The 23,315-nt window shown below is 42.7% G+C and overlaps 3 protein-coding genes across 3 annotated transcripts; 1 reads left to right on the top strand and 2 right to left on the bottom strand.

The window, feature by feature from the left end:
- Window positions 1–3,826, top strand: hdc (histidine decarboxylase). The gene is made up of 12 exons (XM_084541250.1): window positions 1–189; window positions 327–499; window positions 628–741; window positions 827–949; window positions 1,060–1,197; window positions 1,277–1,420; window positions 1,810–1,876; window positions 1,993–2,155; window positions 2,237–2,327; window positions 2,412–2,510; window positions 2,650–2,751; window positions 3,059–3,826. Exons 1-12 carry the CDS (start codon window positions 162–164, stop codon window positions 3,821–3,823), a joined length of 2,007 nt encoding a protein of 668 aa, XP_084397376.1. The 5' UTR covers window positions 1–161; the 3' UTR covers window positions 3,824–3,826.
- A 2-nt stretch (window positions 3,827–3,828) lies between these two features.
- On the bottom strand, window positions 3,829–9,370 carry LOC311485682 (long-chain fatty acid transport protein 2-like). Its single transcript, XM_084541249.1, has 10 exons — window positions 7,421–9,370; window positions 6,593–6,802; window positions 6,307–6,465; window positions 5,957–6,081; window positions 5,650–5,844; window positions 5,449–5,539; window positions 5,167–5,365; window positions 4,813–4,910; window positions 4,427–4,557; window positions 3,829–4,334 (listed from the first exon to the last, which is right to left on the bottom strand). The coding sequence occupies exons 1-10, from the start codon at window positions 7,884–7,886 to the stop codon at window positions 4,161–4,163; spliced, it is 1,848 nt and encodes a 615-aa protein (XP_084397375.1). The 5' UTR covers window positions 7,887–9,370; the 3' UTR covers window positions 3,829–4,160.
- A 100-nt stretch (window positions 9,371–9,470) lies between these two features.
- LOC311485681 (long-chain fatty acid transport protein 2) lies at window positions 9,471–22,898 on the bottom strand. The gene is made up of 10 exons (XM_084541248.1): window positions 22,364–22,898; window positions 21,916–22,125; window positions 21,682–21,840; window positions 20,594–20,718; window positions 18,381–18,575; window positions 17,951–18,041; window positions 17,649–17,847; window positions 16,808–16,905; window positions 14,940–15,070; window positions 9,471–14,098 (listed from the first exon to the last, which is right to left on the bottom strand). The coding sequence occupies exons 1-10, from the start codon at window positions 22,836–22,838 to the stop codon at window positions 13,922–13,924; spliced, it is 1,860 nt and encodes a 619-aa protein (XP_084397374.1). The 5' UTR covers window positions 22,839–22,898; the 3' UTR covers window positions 9,471–13,921.
- Window positions 22,899–23,315: the final 417 nt, after the last annotated feature.

Raw genomic sequence — 23,315 nt, 5'->3', positions numbered from 1 at the left:
GCATTTGTTCGGTGGTTCAAATGCGTCACCCATCTAGGGCGTGTTCTTCAAAGCAGGGTCTATATAGTCCTGTGATCTCTGCCACTGAATACACAAAGCATCACCGCAACCACCTGTCACACACCACAACAAATTAACCCGAAGAGGTCTCATCCCCAGAAATGCAGCCTGAGGAATACAATCGCAGAGGTAATCATAGGATCCTTTTGACTGTACTGACTCAATTTGTCTATATTTCACTGCAAATAACTACAAGTAGACAATAAGCGTGATGCATGTCGATGGGAATATCATGACCGCTGTTACCGAGTGGTGTTTCTGATCAGGTAAGGAGCTGGTGGACTACATCACGAAGTACCTGGGCTCCATCAGGGAGAGAAGAGTCATTCCAGATGTGAAACCGGGTTACATGAAGGAGCTTATTCCTGATGCTGCACCTACAGAACCAGAGGACTGGGAGAATATCTTTAATGACATTGAGAAAGTCATCATGCCGGGGGTAAGTTCCTACTATCATCAAATTCAAGTTTAAATTCAGCTTTCTTGCTGCAGTTGACTGAATCTTTAAGGAATACAATTATGACACAGAATTGTATTCTAACCCTAATCCTAACTTTTTGTGTCCAGGTGGTTCACTGGCAGAGCCCTCACATGCACGCCTACTACCCGAGTCTGACCTCCTGGCCTTCTATGCTCGGAGACATGCTCGCCGATGCCATCAACTGTGTGGGATTCACCTGGGTAAGGGGACAGCACCTCAGAATAGCAAAGAGGTCACATCCACAAAGCACTGATAACTTGTACTGTCCTTTTTGGTTTTAAACAGGCATCCAGCCCAGCATGTACGGAGCTGGAAATGAATGTGATGGACTGGCTGTGTAAGGCGCTGGGGCTCCCGTCTTTCTTCCTGCATCACCATCTAGACAGCAGAGGTGGAGGTATACTGCAGGTCTGCAACACATTCATTTTAAACTATTTTAAACTCCAACCCTTTAAGGAGAGTCCACTGCAGTGACCGAGAGCTCATCATCTTTCTCTTCTGCCTGCCTTCCCTGTCAGAGCACAGTCAGTGAGAGTACACTGGTTGCTCTGCTCGCAGCCAGGAAAGACAAAATCCTGCAGCTGCGGGCGGAGCTTGACCAAGACGTGGATGACTCGGTCCTGAACTCACGACTGGTGGCCTACGCTTCAGATCAGGTCTGTGTTCCTGCATCTTGTCCTATCGATCGGATGAAATAAACCGTGAAACTGACCCGATGTGCCACTGCTTTTGTAGGCTCATTCCTCGGTTGAGAAGGCAGGACTGATCTCTCTGGTGAAGATCAGGTTTCTGCCCACGGACGAGCAGTTGTCTCTGAGAGGAGACACCTTGAAACAAGCCATACAAGAAGACAGGAGGATGGGACTGGTCCCCTTCATGGTACGTATTTGACACTTCTGACACCACTGCAGTGAGTTGTTTCTTTGTTTTAGCTCACAGTTGTTGACCTTTATTTATGCTACTGCCTTGTGGAAACACAGATGTAAGCAGAAACTGTTTTGCAATCTCTCTCGGTGAGTGTATTCAAATGAAATTAGTATGTGAGATTTGAAATCCAGCGGTCAAATGGCAGTTTCGTCAGTGTAAGGGGGTATGAAATTAACATAGCCTTTTCTCGACATCCATGTTTACCTCCCTACAATTATATAATTAAAATCTTTTTACAGAAAATAAACCTACAGACCTATCAAAAACTAATTGTGGATAATTCATTAGAGCAAACACGTGAAAAAAGACAATAAATTTTCCGTCTCATCTCTCTTGTTCAGCTCTGTTCAACTCTGGGAACCACGGGAGTGTGTGCCTTCGACAAGCTATCCGAACTGGGACCAGTTTGTGCGTCTTCACATTTTACTTCCGAATACGTCTCTTTCTGACTCTGCTTGTAGACGTAGTGTTGTTTTCCGTGTGCGTGCATTATGAGAAATGCTAAGTACTAAACCTTTTTACAGGTGAAGAAGAGGGAGTCTGGCTGCACGTTGATGCCGCGTACGCTGGATCTGCATACTTCTGTCCAGAGCTGCGCTGGTCCCTGGAGGGAATTGAATTTGCAGACTCTTTCGTCTTCAACCCTTCCAAGTGGATGATGGTCCATTTTGACTGCACGGCTTTCTGGTATGTCCACTACATCAAAACCTTATCTCACTAATCTCTATATGTTATCTTTGAAATCTTTGAATTTGGTTGTTATTTCAGGGTTAAGGATAAATATAAGCTCCAGCAAACCTTCAGCGTTGACCCTGTTTACCTCAGACATGAAAACTCACAGGCAGCCACTGACTTTATGGTAACGTTTCATCATGTCTTCACTGAAGTCCAAGATTCAACCATCTCCATCTCAATGATGCACGTCTTTTGATCCGTTTTTCAGCACTGGCAAATTCCGCTCAGTCGCCGTTTCCGTTCTCTTAAACTCTGGTTCGTCATGCGCTCCTTTGGACTGAAAAACCTCCAGGCTCACATCAGACATGTGAGTGACACTCTGTTCTCTTCTCTGCTAATTATTTCACGATAAAACATCTGTTCATAGTAAGTGTGTTTAAAAAAAGTGTGTTTAATCTGAGACCTTTTGTTCAGATTCAGATCTTTTTTTTTCTCGTTATATTCAGGGGATTGAGATGGCAAAGCTCTTGGAGTGTCACATAAAAAGTGACCCAAATTTTGAGGTTCCAGCCAAGAGGCACCTTGGCCTGGTGGTCTTCTGTCTGAAGGTACTTGTAACCGAGCGGAAAGATATAAAAATGCATGTGTTAGGTCATGTTTTATATTTGTCGAGAAAGACTTCTGGCTTATCATCGTTGAGAGTCGCACCTTGTTCAAAGGTGAGTTACTCGAAGGTCATACAGTGTTATCATGTCCAGGTGAAGGTTAAAACAATATTTGGATTCATTAACATGGTGAGACTATGGCTTTTATTGTTTGGCATAAATTATATTTATTACAGAGAAAGCTTTTATGTTGTTCGGAAGGTTTTGATTTTTGGCTCTGCAACACACTGTTGTATACTTTCTTTTCCAGGCAGGAAATGCTTTGACCCAGGAGCTGCTGAGGAGACTGACCCGGTCGGGGACCATGTATCTCATCCCTGCAGACATTCACACCAAACGCATCATCCGGTTTACCGTGACCTCACAGTTCACTACTGCAGACGACATCCTTAAGGACTGGGGCCTTATCTCTAAAACAGCTTCCACTCTTCTGGCTGAGATGCAGGCTTTGAATAACGCCGACCAGCTTAAACCAGGGGATGACGAAGTGATAGGAGGCGAAGAAAACCAAATCGCCAACCCAGACGCCAATTCCGACGAGAAAGAGGATGCCGCCTCCACGCTGGACAAAGCTCAAGTGGAGCTGTGGATTGACAAGGCTTGGAATCGCTCTCGGAGACCAATGCGCTCTCTCAGCTGCAACAGCGAGCCTTTGCCTTACACATACATTGGTCCGTTGTCAGGCTATGACTCTGAAGATGCTGCAGACAGCCTCCCCATGCCATCAACAACAGGATCTGGTCCTATGTTTAAGATTACGGAGGTGCCATCAAACCTTCTGGGCAAACAGGTCCTGAAAAAGCTGACAAAGTTCTACAGCGTGCCCAGTTTCTGCAACCCGTGGGTGCAGTGCAGTCGGCACCAGCTGTGCTGTCCTCTGAAGGTTACGCAAGCAGCTCAAAAACACTTGTCCTCCACCTGCATTAGAATGAACTGTATGTCTTCCTCTCCCGCTGCCAACACTCCTCCCTCTCCCACCCCGCTGGAAACCGCCACAGCACCAAAGCTCCTGTAACAATCCCGATAAACCAACGTACATACTTCACCACACCACACAGTTAATTGGTTATTGATAATTGAGCAGTTTACTTTTGCAGGATCTCTGCAAAGAGGTGCAGAGCCGGCACAGGGAGCATCTGACAAATTGAAGTTTGCAGAATGACAACATGGGATCACATATTTACAATTTAAAAAAATAAAAATCAAATATCAAAAAGATATCAAAAGGTAATCCAGCTTAATTAGATTTGTGTACGCGTGGTTCAAAACAGAAGGTAGAGTAGCTCATGAAACAGTTTATGCTCAGTGTACAGTTTGGTTTATCTATATGTAATGATAAACAATGAACCCGTTCAGAGTCTGACTGTTCCCCCTAAAATGGCGTCGAACATCTCCCGAGTCATGGGTATGTAGCCCTTATTGTCATCCAGGTAGTACAAAGCATCCTGGATGACGGACGGGTCGAAACCCTCCTCTGCCAGCTTCATCTTCAACTGCTTAAACGTCCCAGTCACTGCCAATGCATCCTGCCAGAGGAAAATAAATTGTGATTCAACAGTTGATTTTTTATTTTTTTTAAAAATATATAATTCATTAAATTCAGCGGGACTTTATTCACCTGTATGCGTATGAAGCGCGGCCGTGCGTAGCTGGGCAGGTAGTTTTTGACATGCTGAAACACAGCTTTGCCGTCAAAGTTCATGTTTTCTTTCAGCTTCAGCGCCGCCATTCCGATTCTCCCCTCGTGTCCTGGTCAGTCGAGGTCAAATTAAATACGGGACGTGAATTTAAACAGCTCTTTACCTTTTCCTTACTGTAGCGATGCAGGGATTGACTCGTGACAGGTAAGGAACTGGTTCACGTACATGATTTGTTTCTTTTTCTTTTACATTTATGCTTTTCTTTTGCTATAATAACACACTAAATGTAGTAAATGGGATCTTGTGACCTAATAAATCTTAAATAACTGCTGATAAATTATTATTATTATTAATTATTATTTACCTGGCACCTTCACACCGTAGACATTAGCCTCTTCAACAAAGTCCACCGTGAGCAAACTATCAGCCACCTCTGTGGTTGCCACATTTTCTCCTTTCCACCTGCATTTGATGACAATATGTACAGAGTGTTAGTTTTCAGCTGAAGGAAATTCTCTTAGCACAGGTGGACAGTTTTGTTCTTATTCAAACATTCAGGAAGAATTTTCTTCAGCATGAAAACAAATTATAGAAAACAACGAGATTTTGCATTCTGGTGTAATGTGATGTTTTGTCACACATACTACATCTTCATGCTTTCTGTGGTCACTATATGGTCACTGTTTGCCGAGACTGTCCACTTTGTTCCTCCACATACCTGAAAGTGTCTCCAATGCGGTCCTGAAAGTACACAAATCCCTCTTTGTCTATCTTCAGGAGGTCGCCACTGTTAAAGTAGAGGTCTCCCTTCACAAACACATCCTTCAGCTTCTTCTTCTCAGTCTGCTGCTGGCTCTTGACATAGCCGTTGAAGGGTGTTTTTTTTTCAATCTTACCCACGAACAAGCCAGTTTCCCCTGCGGGCGAAAGCAAACAAGAGGATTCGTAAGAACTTAAAGTCCAAGAGCTCTGGCCTTAGGTCTGGAGAAGACAAGGTTACCTTTTGGGACTTTAATACAGAATCCTCTGGAGTCTCTGACTGGCTCCTCTTTCTCTGTGTCATATCTTATGAGGGCATACGAATGTCCCAGCTGAAATTTCAGAATAAAATGGTCTTTATTTGCACAAAATTATATTTAATCTGTACATTGTGATGCAAGCGCGCCTGTAAACGAGAGCAAATAAACAGGATTTATCTTACTTTGTGGAGAAAATGTTCTCTGCCCATGGCTCCAACTTTGCCAGTGTAGTTGATAAAACCGATGTTTCCTTCAGTCGCCCCGTAGCATTCGCAGATATGAATGTTTCCAAATCGCTTCAGGAATTCAGCCCAGGTGTCTGCCCTCAAACCGTTCCCTACAGCCACTCTGACTTTATGATCCTTGTCGTTGTCTCGCTGACGGAGGGCGAAGGAGAGGTGAGACAAGGGGAAAAAAATTTAAACATTGCAACTTTAATTGAAACTAATTAAGCTGCTGACAAATGAAAGGTGTCATGCTGATGTTTACCTTCGGGTTGTTGCAGAGGTAGCGCATAATCTCTCCTATGTACTGAATGACAGTCACATTGTACCTTCTACAGTCATTCCAGAAGTTGGATGCTGAGAATTTGCGCCTTAAAACAACCGTGATGCCTAGACGCAAAGAGAAACAAACTTCAACAAATACACAATCTCACGCTGAAAGGACTGTCGTGCAATCTGAACTTTGGGCCTTTGAAATACAAATAACGAAGAGCAGAGCCTGTTGTTTGAGGTCATATGTCTGTTGGTTTAACCTTTGATATAAACCCAGTGTTACCATCAGGATGCGTATTTTGTATTTTTGTAAGTTTCATTTTTTATTTTCTCATGCTTTACCATTGTTTATGGCCCCAAAAAGCCCCATCATACAAGCAGCGCTGTGGTAGAGAGGCATGTTTATGTAGATGACATCGCTGGAGCGGACAGAGGCAAAATTCTGAACAAAAGATGCCAGCCATAGCTTCTCGTGGGTAACAACAGCGGCCTTGGGAAGCCCTGAAAGATAACAAAGAAGTTGGAAACTGAGCGTTTTTATTGTCCTACATCTGCCGCTCAAGGCCCTGCGCACTAAAAAAAAAAAAAACAGATCAGAAGTCAAGGTCAGATACGCCTGTCACATTACCTGTGGTTCCTGAAGTGAAGATGTACAGCGCGGGACTCTTCACGTTACAGTTGGCCCTCAGCTGAGGCGACAGAGGCAGTTCTGAGGCCAGCTGAAGTTTGTCGCAGAGGCTTTCGATGCCATCCACATCACAGTGCTCGTTGAGGACAAACACAAGCATGCCCTGCTCCTTCAGGGATGGCAGCACCTCCTCTATAGCATCTAGGATGTCTGAGGAATCGAATCAAGTCAAGCTTTATTGTCATTTGACATACAGACAGAATGAAACAGTTTCTCCCTGAGGTCTGCGACTCGGTTAAAAGTCTTAACTTAAAGTCTTAGTTAAATAAATAATGCAGTATAACATCGTGTGGAGAAAAACAGTCTGTAAGAGAAGCAAAACAAAAGAGCTAAACTCCACAGGGGTCCGTGCAATCACAACAAAATGAATGGGGAAAACAACCCAAACAGATGTGGAGACCCGTTAAAACAATTTTTTGACAAACGGAAACCAGAAAAATACACCAGCCAAAGTAATAGGTTAAAATCTTAACAACACAATTTGGTTTCTTTGTTCTGATTCAAAGTTTTAAACTGAACTGAATATAACATGCACTGGCCCCGGTCACACCATTCAGAGAGCAAATTCACTAATAGCAACGAGTTTGACATCACTGAGAAGTTGTTTAAGTACAGAATGATTTATTTCAAGACTCCTGCAAGTATTCAGCAAACAGTACATGCAACTAACTGCAGGCTTATTTTGCAATATAGGCAATTACTGACTCGGGGAATGAGGTCTGGAATTGCATAAAACATAACAGCAATTTTTTATTAATCCTAACTTACCAGCACCAACGATCAGGACCTTGGGCTCGCAGCAGGAGATGCAGTGCAGCAGGGATTTGGATCTGATGTTAGAGTTGAGGAGAGACACCGTGCATCCCAGCTTGGCCACTCCCAGCAACGTCCATACAAACAGCGGCTCGTTGTTCATGTACAGGGCCACCGTGTCCCCTTCCTGCAGGTGGGCATGCGCCGACAGGGCCGCGGCCACTCTGTTGCTCTCCTTGTCGGCGTCGCTGTAAGTGTAGGAGCTGTCCTCGAAAACGATGAACTCCTTGTTCGGGTGTTCCTTCACCTTGTCCAGAAAGCAGTCCAACATGCTGTGAAACTTCTTCTTTATTCTGGACATGTGTATTGCGACTCTAATCGCAGTGAAAGAGTATTTCAAATCTTTCGGTAAATACGGGTTCCGCCAGTAAATAAATAAATGCACAACTGCCAGAACGGTGCAAATAATTATTGCAATCATTATTATCGGGAGACGTGTGTAAATCCTGATGCTTTGAACCTACAACAGCTTCCAAAGTGGATCTATTCCGATTCCGCCTATTGAACTTCGAACTATATTTTTCCCCCTGTGATCGTGCAAAATGCTCTGCGAGTTTGTGCGCAGTGCTCTGACGGGCCTCATTTAATCGCTCCCAGGCTCCACCTCAACACCCTTTGCACTCATAGCCGAAGAGGAGAAAGTCCCAGAAACTTAAGCCTACCCGTAAAGCCAGTCACAGTCGCTGCTCGTCACCGTGTGACACCCAGCAACAATGAGCAGAAAACCTGCACGAGTTGTCTGCTGTCCAAATTTACACAAGCAGACTGTTGGAGAGATATCTGGAGGGGTTTCAGAACTGGAAATGTGACTCTGAACCTGTTGGCTGAGTCCATACAGTATATACAGTATATACAGTAAACACAGAGACCTGGCCCACAGTGTAGGTATTTGTGTCCCGGTTTCCCTGGGGCCAAAAGATAAAGTCTGCAACTACTTTGTAACCTGAGAGTCTTGTTGGCCATTTGCAACTCCTGTTACATTCATCCCTCCGTCTAGCAGATAAAGAACAAGTACTTCTGCAGAACAATGTGTTTTGACTACAGTGTCTTCTACAGAACAGAACAATACTGTTATTAATTTCATCTGCATCTGGCCCACCGAGCTACACCGATCAGCCACAACATTAAAACCACTGACAGGAGAAGTAAATAACTTTGACCATCTTGTGTTCAGCTGGGAAACGTTTGGACCCGGCATTCAGTCGTGTGGATGTTACTTAGTCATGCACCACCTAGACCAGACCAGGCACCCCCACCCCATAGCAATGACACTCCTTGATGGCAGCAGCCATCCCCAGCAGGATGCAGTCTGACACACACACACAAAAAAAAACAGTTTAGGAACAACTCCCTCTCAACTGATAGGACCCAAAGGCCGCCACTAACGTCATTCTGTTGCCAGACACCACAGGACACCCTCAGAAGGCCCATGTCCATTCTCTGGTGAGTCCCAACTGTTTTGGAGGCACAAGGGAGACCTTCACAATATTAGGAAGGTGGTCATAATGTAAGAGATCACATCCAAATACACCGCAGTTCCAGCAGTTTCAGCAGTTCAGACGCTGACCATTCAGCAGCGTCTGCAGCTCCCACTTTAGAATTTGATGTCCAGCAACAGACCTTGACCTGTGACCTTGCAAGCAGGATTCAATCTCTTTGCGAGGTCTATCGGGAATGGTATTTTATTAGGTGGTATGTTACAGGAGTGATAGCTGCAAGGACACAGAGGGAGAAGAGTATCTCCCACTCCTGGTCCGCACAACATCAAATCAAATCAAGTTTATTTATATGGCACTTTTCATACCTATTAAAAGCAATACAAAGTGCCTCACAGAGGCTAAAAACAGCAAAAACAGAACAAAAAATCCAACCCTCCCACCCCATAAGAACACAGAGACATGAGACACACACATACCCCCCCCCCCCCACACACACACCCCACCCCCAACACACATACACACACACACCCACACACACACCCCACACACACCCCGCACAAGAGAGACATGGCTAGACAGCGAGACCTGGAGCAAGGAAAGAGCCACCTTTGGGGCCCAACCACACCAAGAGGGCCTCCAGCCCACGACTACAGGGAGCACTGCCATAGAGAGACAGCCCCGACCCGGGTCGACAGGAGGCCCCACACCAAGGTGCAAAGCCCTCCAGCCACCAGGGCCAGAGCCGCCCATAGGACAGCACCCCCGTGAGTAGACCAGCAGCAACTCCCAGTGTGGTCGGCCCCCATGAGGAAACACTGGGGCTAAAAGCCAAGGACTAAAACTGTAAAATAGGACAAAATGACCAATGTAGATAAAAATGCTTTTCAGCTCATAAAATTAAAACATGTATTTGTAACATATAATTAAAAATTAAAATGGAAAAGAAAATGACAAAAAAGTCTGATAAAAACTACTAAAAGCTAAAAATTGCTAAAAACTGAGGGACTAAAACTAAAACTGTAAAATGGGATAAAAACGTACGATATAGATAAAAACATGTAGCTAAAGCATATAGTTAAAATGTAAAAGTCTGATTAAAAGGAGGAAGATAATAATTTAGAAAGTCAATTAAAAGCCTGATTGAAAAGGTGGGTCTTGAGCCTCTTTTTAAAAACATCAACAGTCTCTGAGGCCCTGAGGTTCTCCGGCAGGCTGTTCCACAATCGGGGACCATAATAACTAAAAGCCGCCTCCCCGTGTGTTTTGGATCTAACTTTAGGTATGGTTAAAAGGCCAGTGCCGGAGGACCTCAGGGTCCGCGAGGGTTGATATGGTAAAAGTAAGTCAGATAAATAAGAAGGCCCAAGACTGTTAAGACACTTAAAAACAAGCAAGAGAACCTTAAAATCAATCCTGAAGCGCACGGGAAGCCAATGCAGCGATTTTAAAACAGGTGTAATGTGCTCCCGCCCTCTGGTCCTTGTCAGCACTCGTGCAGCTGAGTTCTGTAATAGCTGGAGATTAGAGATACCTTTTTTGGGAAGACCAGAGAGCAGGGCATTACAATAATCTAAACGACAAGAGATAAAAGCATGCATCAGTACCTCCGTGCTGGCCTGAGAGAGAAATGGGCGGACTCTGGCTATATTCTTAAGATGGTAAAAACCAATCTTTGTTATGTTTTTGATATGTGGGATAAAACTGAGCTCAGAGTCAAAAATCACGCCCAGGTTTTTTACAATTTGAGATGGTTTAAAATCTTGTAATTTTGTTAAAAGTTTCTCTCTCTGGCCTTCAGGACCAATGACTAAAACCTCTGTTTTGTCCTGGTTGAGCTGCAGGAAATTCGCTGCCATCCATGACTTGATATCTAAAATGCAATTAAAAAGGGCATCAATAGGCCCTGTGTCATCAGGAGACACGGCCATGTACAGTTGTGTATCGTCAGCATAACTATGAAAGCTGATGCCGTGCCTCCTGATGACATCCCCAAGGGGAATCATGTATAGATTAAAAAGAATTGGACCTAAAATTGACCCCTGGGGAACCCCACACTTGATCTCATGGGTTCTTGAGGAACATGTATCCATACTCACAAAAAAGTGGCGATCTGTGAGGTAAGAGACGAACCAGTTGAAAACAGTACCAGAGAGGCCGACCAGGTTCTTCAATCTGTTTAATAAAATGTGATGGTCTACTGTATCAAAGGCGGCGGTTAGATCCAGTAGTACCAAGACTGTAAGTTTATGCTTATCCAAATTGAACCTGATATCATTTAAAATTTTTAATAGGGCTGTCTCGGTACTGTGGTTCATCCTAAAACCAGACTGATGCCTCTCTAAAATATTGTTTGACTTTAAAAAATAATTTAATTGGTTAAAAACCAGTTTTTCTAAAATTTTACTTAAAAATGGTAAGTTGGATATAGGCCGGTAATTATTAAGAATGTTATGGTCTAGATTGCTCTTCTTCAGAAGGGGCTTCACCACCGCCGTTTTGAAGGAGGTGGGGAAGACACCCGTCTGAAGAGAGCAATTCACAATGTTTAAAAGCTGTTCCTCAAGGAGCCCATAAAATGTTTTAAAAAACGGTGTGGGAATTGGATCTAAAAGGCAGGTTGTGGGGTTTACCTGGGAGAAAACTCGACCAAGTGTCCTTGCATCAACCAGGACAAAACTCTCCAGTGTTTCCTCAGGTAAAGTCGAAGATCCAGGTGTGGCGACAGTTAAAATCTGTTGAGATAAAAGCCTGGATCTGATATCATCAATTTTACTTCTGAAGTGGTCAACAGTGGATGCACAGCAAGCATGGAGTCTCCCTTTAGGACCATGAGCCGCCGCCCATGGCTTGGACTTTGTGTGAGTTGATTATTATTGTCTTGTGATTGCCAGATGCCCTGATGCCATTTCCTGCTGTCCTTTTGGTTTGTAACATTTGTTTGCTTTTTACCTTTTTACCTAGCCCTGTTTGTTTTTTTTTTGTTTTTTTCTGCACAAACAGGGCCCTTAGACCATCTGCCATATGTGCCACACTTTTAATAAACATGTAAATGTCACATGTAAATCTGCATTTGTCTATAAAACAGATTTATTTAGTGTTGGACCTGTAGTTTGAGCGTCACCCTTTTTATTTTTTATTTTTTCCTTTCTCCCAGTTATCTTTTATCTTTATGTTCACTTCTGTGAATGCTGATTTCACATAGTCATTCAAATAAATTGTGTCTCACAAGACTTAATAGCAGCATTGTCCTGGCCAAATAACACATAAGGAAGAAATTCAGTTAAATGTGAAAATTTAATTTCTTCATTAATCATAAAATTTGACTTTACAAATTATAGATGTGTCGTTCCCTTTTTGCAACACATATGTCTTGAGTAACTTGACTGTTAGTTACCCTTATTTGTGACTTTAGGAAAAGATGACTCTTACATTTAAAACCTCGGAATGACCTTTGGGGCATGAGTTTAGCCAAGGCAGCATAACTGAAAACATGATCGTTAGGTTTAGATTAATCAGATCAAACATTAACTTCCTCGTGAGGCTCTTCGTATTGTTTCATATGGAGCAGCAAACTGATAATAAAGGAATAAAAGCATCTCAGGTACAGTATACATTGCACAATACACTCACAATACACTTGAGAGGTTTCAAAGGTTTCAAATGGAAACAGGGGACAGGAGACAGGGAAGAGGAGTCATTGTTATGTCATTATTCTATTAGATCTGTTACGTTTTGTCTCTTGTTTTTTTCGGTGCTTGGATGACTTAACGTTTAACTTTAAATTAGCGTTTAACCCAGTCCAACTGCATAATTTCGTGACTTTATAATCATTAAAGCTGAGGGACGGTGATGCCCTCTTTATATGAAGGATGTGAAGATACACTGTGTAACATTTCTGATGTGGTTTTCACGGTCTGGGCCACTTTGGTGCTTCAGCATACAAGAATAGTTTACCTTTCGAGTGAACTGGAACACTGACTGGGAGCCAAGATTTATTGCTCAACATCAGTGTAACGCACGATATGTATGAAGGTGAGCAAATCGTTGTCGTCTTGTAGAAATCGTACCTAGGGAGGAAACTAAAACTGTAGATTAACGCACATACCGTGTTATGTATTTGGGTTTCTTCTTTTTCTGTGAAGGGTCAAGGGGGTGGGAGGGCTGGAGCCTGTCCCAGCTGTCATCAGAGAGGGGGCGGGGTACACCCAGGACAGGTCACCAGTCTATCGCAGGGCTAACACAGAAAGACAGAGACATTCACACTCACGGCTTAAGAGTGGGACAGTGGGAGGAAGCCGGCAGGCACAGGGAGAACATGCACAGATTCGAACCCGTAACCTTCTTGCTGTGAGGCATCAGTGCTAACCACCACTCCACTGTGCCATGTACCCAAATACGCTTGTGGAATAGACTCTAGGTAAACTGAGTGTTTGTCGCCCCCTTTTGACTTTGTCAGGTTAGTACACGTGGAATTTGTTTTGTAGTTTTTAGCCCGCAATGAGCAAAATCAGCAGACATACTCATGAAATGTGGTGGTTTAACGGCAAGAATCACTTTAATCTTTAAGAAAGTCGTATATATTTACATATATAAAATTCATGTAGTGCCGTTTTCTACGTACATTATTTTCTAAAAGCAAATGATTCCTTCTAACACATCAAATACCACATTATTTATCCACTTTGCATGTTTGCTGTGATGTGCGACACTTTTCATACTGAAAAGCAGCCTTCATGCTGGTAAAGAGTCTACACATCATCAAATGCCAGTAAGTACATAAAGCACATGATTGAAACCTCCTGCAGGGCGACTCCAGGCTTTGACATGAATCCTTACATAACCTCCTTCAGTGATTTCCATGTACTGCTTTTTTTTAAAAAAAACAAAACAAAAAAAAACAATATATCAAATGATATGAGTATTATTAAAAAGAACGGGTTATGTCCCTGAGGAAGTGGAAGTTCATAACTGAAAGTATCAATGCAGGCAGACTAAAAAAAGAAAAAGTTAAAACTGCTCATAGTTTGATGTTTCCTGATATGATGGAGTTGTAGACCTGAGCAGTAAGCGGCACATAGCTCTTCGCATTATCGTCAAGGATGTAAAGAGGGTCCTGGATACGTCCTGGATCGAAGCTCTCCTCCACCAGCTTCACCTTCATCTGCTTGAAAGTCGCCGTCAATTCCACGGCATTCTGGGCGGGAGAAAAAAAAATGAGTTACAGAGTTTTGAACCGCTTCTCGTCCATCTGTGGAGTTTGGTTCTTTTTGTTATTCCTTGGCATCTGTGTGATTCCGGTGGCTTTACTTCCCTTCCTCATGAACCTCACCTCTGTCTTGTCAGCTCTCCTTCCTTGTCTGCGGTTTGCTTGCTCCTGTTTGCTTGTTTTACTGTTTGATATCTGCCTGGAAACTGCTGTACATGTTCTACCAGATTCTCAATGACAGTGTTGGGGAAGCAGCACGAAGAAGAAGGGCATCTCGCGGGAGGACAAACTGATACAGAAGACAGGCTCTGTGGTAGGGGCAGTTATCTATCTATCTCTCTATCTCTCTATCTATCTAGCTATCTATCTATCTAGCGATGGATGTTCCTGTTCTTCCCCATTTCAGATTTCAGATTTCAAAAAACTTTATTTGTTCCCAATTCAGGAATACGTGAGCAGCATGGCGTGTAAAACAAGAACACTTTCAAAGAACAAGAAATAGAATAATACACAATACGATGAAACTGAGTTTGAAACTTTCCAAACCGTCCTTAGAGGACGTAAACATGGCTGTATTTGTCTTAGCCTCGTGTGTTTTTGACTCTTACTGATTCTCGGATGACTTTGCTTGTTCTGTAGGATTATCTTTTGCGGATTAGATCTTTTTGTTGGACTTTTGTTGTGTTATTGGATTTCATGCATCTGGGTCCTACCGACCTTTAGTTAAACCTCAAATGTGACACTTTCATGTCAAAATGTATCATAAACATGTCTTATACTCGTTTTTTGAGATGTGAAATTGCGGTAAAGTGTGTGTGAATTCACTTACCTGTATCCTTATAAAGCGAGGTCGTGCATACGAGGGCAGGTAGCTAACCACATGGTTATATATTTTGCTTCCGTCAAACCAGGCGTCGTTCTTCACCGTGACAGCCGCCATTCCTATCCGCCCCTCGTGTCCTAAGAGACAAACACATTAAGCAGTTCATTAATAAATAAATGCGTCTCTTCGATGCGTTAACCCTTTATGTGTTTAGAAACGAAATTTGATGTAAAATATAGCTTGTACACCCTAAAAAGCAACTGTCCACGTATGTGGACGTTGCGTAACAGAGGAGTTAAATGACCAAAAATCTGATTTTGTAACTAGGAGTTTTTTTTATTTGTATTGTTCAAATATGAATTTAACTACTTTAAATTAAAAAGAAACAAACATTTGGTAAACATATTAACATAAATAATGACCTAACTACATGTTATAAATTATGTGAACTGCCTATTTATGACAACATTACAGAAATATATGGAGACCAATGAATGGTGCATGTTTTGCAAAGAGTAATATATTAAGACATTAGGTGGTTACTAAGTGGTGTACAGTGACACACACGCACACACACACACACACACACGCACACACGTATAATAGTATACTTCCGTATAATAGTATTGTAATCAGATCATTTTCTGACTTTTTAACATTTTAACATTTAAAAAAGCTGTTTTTAAAAATATGTTACATGCTAAAAAAGTAATAACATTACAGACATGATTGTAAAATCAACTTTTTTAACTTTTTAAAATCTTTTTATGTTATCTGTTACAAAATATGTTCAAAAAAATGATCAAATACTGTTAAAAATAACTCTTTTTAAAATGTTAACTCTTTGTAATGTTGCATTAGAGTAATAAAATCAATATTAAAAAAATCTGGACCATTTTTTTCATAATGTGTGCATGAAAGGGTTAAAGGAACCGTATGTAGGATTGTGGCCAAAACTGGCCAAAACTGGTACTGCAATCACTTTCAAAATACTGTAGAACGGTGTATCCCCTCCCCCTCCCCCCTGACTCGAGGTTGACAGCTAAGCTGCAGGATCCAGCAGGAACGTAGGCTGCTACAAGGAGCTTCCAATGGCAAGTGACGAGTCCTACACAGTAAGTTTTTTTTTCTGTTAATAAAGTTTATGCTTCATGAGAGATGTTTTGCGAAGTAATTATGTATCGCAAAAATGTACTAATGGCGATTAGCCAAATATTTCGTAAAGATGTACTGTAATACCACATTTCAGTCGGAACATAGATTGTTTTCATACCCTGCTAGTGGTGCGATATAAAGCTTTTTATGAACACATTTAGCACGGGCGACCATGGAAAATCCACTGTCTATATGTACGGAAGCACGGGGCTGTTAGCCTATACCAACAAACATGGTAGAATATAGCATCCAAAAAGTCGAGGGTCAATTTCATGCCATTCCGGACTTTGTCACGACATATTTCGAATTCATAACGAGGTCTTTTAGGTTTAGTAACGTTAAACATGTTTTGTCCGACATGTTCGTAGCTGCAGCTGTGGTAACTAGAGCAGAGCTGGCAACCCGTAAGACGAAACTCTACTGACTTCGTGATTAGTAGATAGCTTGAGGGTGGCGCCTCAGGCCAAAACACAACATGACAACATCAACATCAGTTGAGGGCTGCAACTTTCACTTTTAAATGACAATATCCTGGCCGGACCACTGTTGTCAGTGGTATAAGTATTTGAAATGAACATGATTTCTTCATGTCTAGTGACATATCAGGGCCATTTTATGATTAATTGAAATACATTTCTTACATACGGTTCCTTTAAGAAGTTGTGGTATTCATGTTAAACACGCTGTTAGGACAAATTTAGAGAAAAAACGACTATAACCTGGCACTTGGACTCCATATACGTTGGCTTCTTTGAGACAATCACTGATCGTCAAGATGTCAGACACCTCGGTAGTCGCCACATTCTCGCCTTTCCACCTGTGGTTTCAGACAGTTATGACGTTTGACATTTTTTCATTGTCACATTACATATGGATTTATCTACATTTAGATCAAGGTTTTTACGTTTTGTTTATTTGACCTTAACACGAAAAAGTTTCATTCTCAATAAATGATACACCAGTCAGGCATAACATTATGACCACCTTCCTAATATTGTGTAGGTCTCTCTTGTGCCTCCAAAACAGTTGTGACTCATCAGAGAATGGACATGGGCCTTCTGAGGGTGTCCTGTGGTGTCTGGCAACACAATGTTGTTAGTGGGGGCCTTTGGGTCCTATGGGTTGAGGGCAGGGGCCTCTGTGGACCATCCCAGAGATACTAGATCAGTTTGGGATCTAGTGAATTTGGAGGCCAGGTCAACACCTTGTGCTGTTGTTCATGTTGTTTTTTTTTTTTTACTTGTTCCTCAGCCGTTTTTTTTTTGTCTGTGGGTGTGTGTGTGTGTGTGTGTGTCAGACTGCATCCTGCTGGGGATGGCTGCTGCCAACAAGGAGTGTCATTGCTTTGGGGTGGCGGTGCCTGGTCTGGTCTAGGTGGGTGCTTCATGTCTAAGTAACAGCCACATGAATGAATGCCAGGTCCAAAAGTTTCCCAGCAGAACATTAAATTGTCCTAAGATGGTCGATGTTTTTTACTTCTCCTGTCAGTGGTTTTGAATATTGTGGCTAATCGGTGTATGCCAAACATTATAGCATAAAACTACGATTCCGGTCATGTACCTGAATGTGTCGCCCACACGATCCTGGAAGTAAATGAAGTTGTCTTTATCGATCCTCATGAGGTCTCCAGTGTTGAAATACAGATCTCCTTTCTTGAGAACATTGCGAAGTCTTTTCCTCTCCGTCTGTTCCTCGCTTTGGGCGTAGCCGACAAAAGGAGCAATGTCTGTGATCTTTGACACCAGCAGCCCTGTCTCACCTTTTTTTTTAAAAAAAAAAGCCAAGCCATGAGCCTCAAATGCTCAGATGAGATTTAAATTCACTGTGTGCCATTTACATGAACAGCTTCAATCATTATTCACCTCTGGGTACCTCCATGCAGAGGCCGTTGGCATCCCGAACGGGTTCGTCTTGCTCCGTGTCATACTTGACAAGAGTATAGGGAAACAGCTTCTACAAGAGGAAGATAAGAGTACTGTAACAAGGTTCAACGCTTTTTTAATGTGAACATTACGTTTGTTCATCTTTTGTAAATTCATATCATCTCATATAAGGATAAGCATTTGCTTTAAAAATAATCTTAACTGAAGTTACAAGTTTATTATAATAGCTTTCAATTGCATTTCATGTGCCTATGCTAAAATGCTCAGCAGCTGTTCCTCAGTCCACCATAAGATGCCACTGAAAGCTCAGCAGAAGCTACTTAGTTGAGCTGAGACGATTTAGACTCACAGCCTGAAAAATATTTCGCAAATCTGAACATTTTTCTATTTTGGCTGTCCTCATTCTTACCCGATGCAAAAGGTTGACGCGTCCGATAGCTCCAATTTTCCCCACGTAGTTGACAAATCCCACGTTTCCCTCAGTGGAGGCATAAAACTCTCGAATCTGAATGTTCCCGAAGCGACTGAGGAACTCTCTCCAAATCTCTGCTCTCACGCCATTCCCGATGGCTAGTCTTACCTTGTGGTCCTTGTCGTTGTCTCTCTGCAGTTAAAAAAATAAATAAATACATAAACATCTGCTTTGTAAGTTCTACATAAATAATACTTTCATACCTAAATAAAATAAACAAGAATACTTAAAAAACTGCACATCCATTACCTATAACTTTCTATATGAGAGGCTGGGTAAATCATGGAGCAGTAGTAGAATCAAATTCTAAAAGCTGCATCAAACACAGAAAAAGTGGGGCTGACTGCACCTGTTAGCACTTTGAAATGGTTTTATATTCTTTATAATAAACATACACCAATCAGGCATAACATTATGACCACCTTCCTACTATTGTGAAGGTCAGTTCTGACTCATCAGAAGATGGACATGGGCCTTCTGAGGGTGTCCTGTGGTGTCTGGCAACAGAATGTTGTTCGTGGGGGGCCTTTGGGTCCTATGGGTTGAGGGGAGGGGCCTCTGTGGATCATTCCACAGATACTTGATCAGTTTGGGATCTAGTGAATTTGGAGACCAGGTCAACACCTTGTGCTGTTCTTCATGTTTTTGAGTTGTTCCTAAACCGTTTTTGTGTCAGGCTGCATCCTGCTGGGGATGGCTGCTGCCATCAAGGAGTGTCATTGCTATGGGATGGGGGTGCCTGGTCTGGTCTAGGTGGGTGCTACATGTCTAAGTAACATCCACATGAATGCCAGGTACAAAAGTTTCCAGAACATTGTATTGTCACAAGATGGTCAATGTTATTTACTTCTCCTGTCAGCGGTTTTAATGTTATGCCTGATCGGTGTACATGAGCCATCATGTCAATCATAATCAGACGCCTTCCTCGTCATGTTTTCCTAATCCCCGTCTACATGTAAGAATTTGACAATAGAAACAAGTTCACCCTCACAAATTTACTTCCGTCTGACTTTCCCTCAAATATAGTACAAATACTGTATACGAAGTAACACTCTAATAAATATGACCCATGTTGTATACTAGTACAAGAAGATTTGGTTGCCAAGTTACTTGATATGGTCTTCCGAAGCAAAGGCCAGCATCTATTCCTAGAGGTGACCAGATAAAGACAAACCACCTCCTCTGAGCAGCGCAGGGTCACATAGTAAATTGAGACTGCCCTTCATGTGATGCAACCGGATACTCTGAATAGCATGCACCTAGGGAAATGTTTACAGTACTGTCTACTATATAGTGAGAAACGGATCAATCTTTAAAGCGTCTCAAAAGCACACGCTCATTCTGAAACTTGGAAAATGTCGGATTCCTGTCACGCTGCTCAAAACCCCCCAGATACTGACGCAGGGCGCTGGAAGCTGATAGTTGAGATTTAACGATTTCTATTTTGGTAAGCCAGCTGTGGTTCGCAGTGGGAATGTACAGATTTGGAAAGTTATCTCTGACTAGATCTGTCTCGATGCCAGCCTGCTGCAGCCGGTTCACAGCACTCTAGGTCTGCAGCTGCCTTGAAGAAGAAGCTTTACTGTAGTTAGGAGGGCAGAGATGAGGCGTGGTGAACGCAGCGTCCTGCCAAAGATCCTGTGTGAGCTTGTTTAAATTTCAATTCCTCGAGTTATTTAAAACAGGTTATCAGGTAGGTTTCTATGAGTGCATACATTTGTCAACAACCTACACCAGCATTTCTGAATGAGGCAACCGCTTACTTAAATCATGATTGTGACAGCACCTTCATAACCACAGATGGAGTACCTGCAGTTGCATGTACTTTGATTTCAGTTTAAGTCCTATTTTCAAGTTTCCCTGCCCCTGTATGAGAGGGAGGGTGACCTTAACCTCCTGCCAACCCTAAAAGACTGCCTGTGGTTAGGTTTCACTGGAGAGTTTTAACTGTCACATGATCAAGTCACTGCTGCGGAAGCTCTTCTTCAATACAAGGACAAAGAAAATGAGCAAAAACCTGGAATACCTGATTCTTACTGACCAAAACTAACGGTCGGATGGAGTAAGCAACTTAAGGTGATTACAGATCTATCAGTATCCAAAACTGATTTACACTTTAGCTACTCAAAAATATAACAATATCATGTCACCTTTGGTGTGCTACAGAGGTAACGCATGACCTCTCCAATGTACTGGACAACAGTCACGTTGTATTTCCTGCAGTCGTCCCAAAACTGAGACGCAGAAAACTTCTTCTTCAGAATTATAGTTGACCCTTTAAAAAAATAAGACACAGAAAAGGAAACAATGATTATCCTTGGATGACATTCTTTTTATCTCCTTGGCTTTTTAAAAATGTATCCACGAATACATTCACTCTACACTTTGAATTAAATGAAAGACAAATCAGTTGACGTCACTTAAAAAAATCCCAATAGAATAAAACCGCATGTGCAGCACAACAGATCTTCGACTGTTCTGGGCAGCGCGGCATGTCTCACTAAGTGCATAACTCGGACAGCTTACCGAGACATATAATAGCGCTCTGAACTTTAGCCTATTTAGAAAAGAAAACCCACACAGTTAGATTACTGGATCACCGTGACAAAGGACTCTTTCACAGGATAACCAGAAGAAGAGGACGCACAAGGGGATCGCTTTTGTGTATTGTGCAATAAAAACAGCAGTGGCTCCGTATTTAAGTTGTGTGACAGGTCTTGAAGCGGGAGGGTGCCTTTAAAAATTGGCATGATGTTAAGTCGGTTGTTGTTAGGCCACAAACTGTAGAAACCGCTGGTTTCTTAGGGCACTGCCTCTAATATTGCATGACAACAAACGGGACCTGCTCTGCTTCCCCTTACAACACCTTTTAGCTTCTTTAAGACTGTGTTTTACAGCTGCTTTACCACATCTGGAGTGAAAATAGACTGGTTTGCATTGGGATGCCTGTCTTTGTTGCAGATCTGGACAGTTTGAATCTGACTGTACAACTGTTTAGCTCAAAATGCAATGACTCTACTCTCTTACTACGGCTGTCACATGTCTACTGAGGTCAACAGAGACAAGGGCCGCCGTCCACAGGAAAAAACTTCAGTTAAAAAAAGTCTGAGATGTGCGAAACAAAATGACAACTCCTTGTTAGCTCAGCGAAGGATTCATCCATCCGTGAGGAATGTCACACAACCCCTCACAAAGTCTTTTTACCCCTCAGGTAAAACAAATCCATCCATCGTCTTACCCGTCTCAATGGACCCAATAAAGCCAATGATGAATCCAGCCGTGTGGTACATGGGCAGGTTGAGGTAGATGACGTCACTGGACCCCACACCGTTTGAAGATAAAGTTGCCAGAGCTGCCAGGAGGCGGTTCTGGTTGACCACAGCTGCTTTAGGGAGACCTGGGAAAAACAGCAAGATGCAAAACAGTTTGAAAACCGAAGGAGGCCTCGGATGTGATGCTGAAACTCAGATACCTGTAGTTCCAGAGGTGTAGATATAAACTGCAGGAGTTTTGAATGTGATGTGCGATCTGAGGGATCGAGGCAGCGGGGCGTCCGACGCCTCGTCCACTTTATCGGAGAAGCTCTCGATTCCAGGTGTGTCACAGCGCTTGGTCATGAGGAGGACGGTGACCCCGTGCTCCATCAGTGAGGGCAGCACATCCTCTACTGCTTCCTTTAGCTCTGGAAAGGGACACACAGCAAACAAAGACCATTTCATACAAGTTTTAGAAGACTATAGACACTGTAAAATCAAGTTGGAGGCAAGAAAAGTGTTGCAACCCCATCTAAGAAAAAGATGATTTTAAAAAAAAAAAACTGTGCACCCCATAGACCTTTTGCACAGTTTAAACTAGAAGCTTCACTTTGCAAGCTCATCTACAAGTTTAAAAAACTTTGAAACAGGCACACAGATGCATACCCGAGGCCGCTATCAGCACTTTTGCCTTGCAGCAGTTGAAGCAGTGCAGCAGAGATTTGGTGCGGATGTTGTTATTGAGTAGAGCCACAGGGGAGCCCAGCTTCGCCAAGGCCAGCCAGGTAAACATGAAGGCGGGCTCATTGCCCAAGAAGAGGGCCACGGTGTCCCCCGACTCGTACCCCGGCTGAGACAGAAGCGCGTTGGCGACCTTGTTGCTCCTTCTATCCGTGCAGGCGTACGTGTGGCTCTCATCTCCAAACACAACGAACAGCTTGTCCGGGTGCGCGGCGGTCTGCTCCAAGAAACGGTCCAAAACAAAGAAGGGAGGTCTCCTCCTGCGCCTCGACACGAATCTCACTAAGATCCGCATTAGATCCCCGAAATACAGAATATCCATCCAGACATAAGGGGAGAAAGTTTTAATTGCCAGCGGTATAATGAGGATACTTGCTAAAACGATTGAGATAAAATACATCGTGATCCCTCCAGCACCAGTCTTTAAAGAAAAATGTGCAGCTCAAGCTGTAAAACGGGGAATGTGACAAATAGGGATTTTGCAAATAGGGGCGGGGCATTTTCTCAAAAGTATGCGAAGTTCCAGTGTGAGGCATCTGGGTAATTATTTATAAGGGGATGCATTTACACATTAAAAGAAGGAGCAGAAAGCGGTCTTCAAATTTTACAGGAGTAATCAAGACTGTTAGAAAATTTAAAGCATGTAAAAAAAAAAAACAACAACAAAAAAAACATGGCCCACATATCTTTCATTCTCCAGTGCACAGTCTAGCTCAGATGGAGGAGAAACGAGGTTAAGCTGCTTGAGGTTTAAAGTTGTAAGCAACACATGGGGTCAGGTCAGCTGGTTCAGCAGGCGGAGACAGTATTCAAATGACAAAGTTTCACCTGACAAGAAATATTGGCTGGAATTCCTCTAACAAATATTCAAATCAGA

This window comes from Chelon labrosus (assembly GCF_963514085.1).
Source record: "Chelon labrosus genome assembly, chromosome: 3".
Classification (NCBI taxonomy): Eukaryota; Metazoa; Chordata; class Actinopteri; order Mugiliformes; family Mugilidae; genus Chelon; species Chelon labrosus.
The sequence above is the reverse complement of the archived record's forward strand: the minus strand, read 5'-3'. Positions and strand labels throughout refer to the sequence as shown.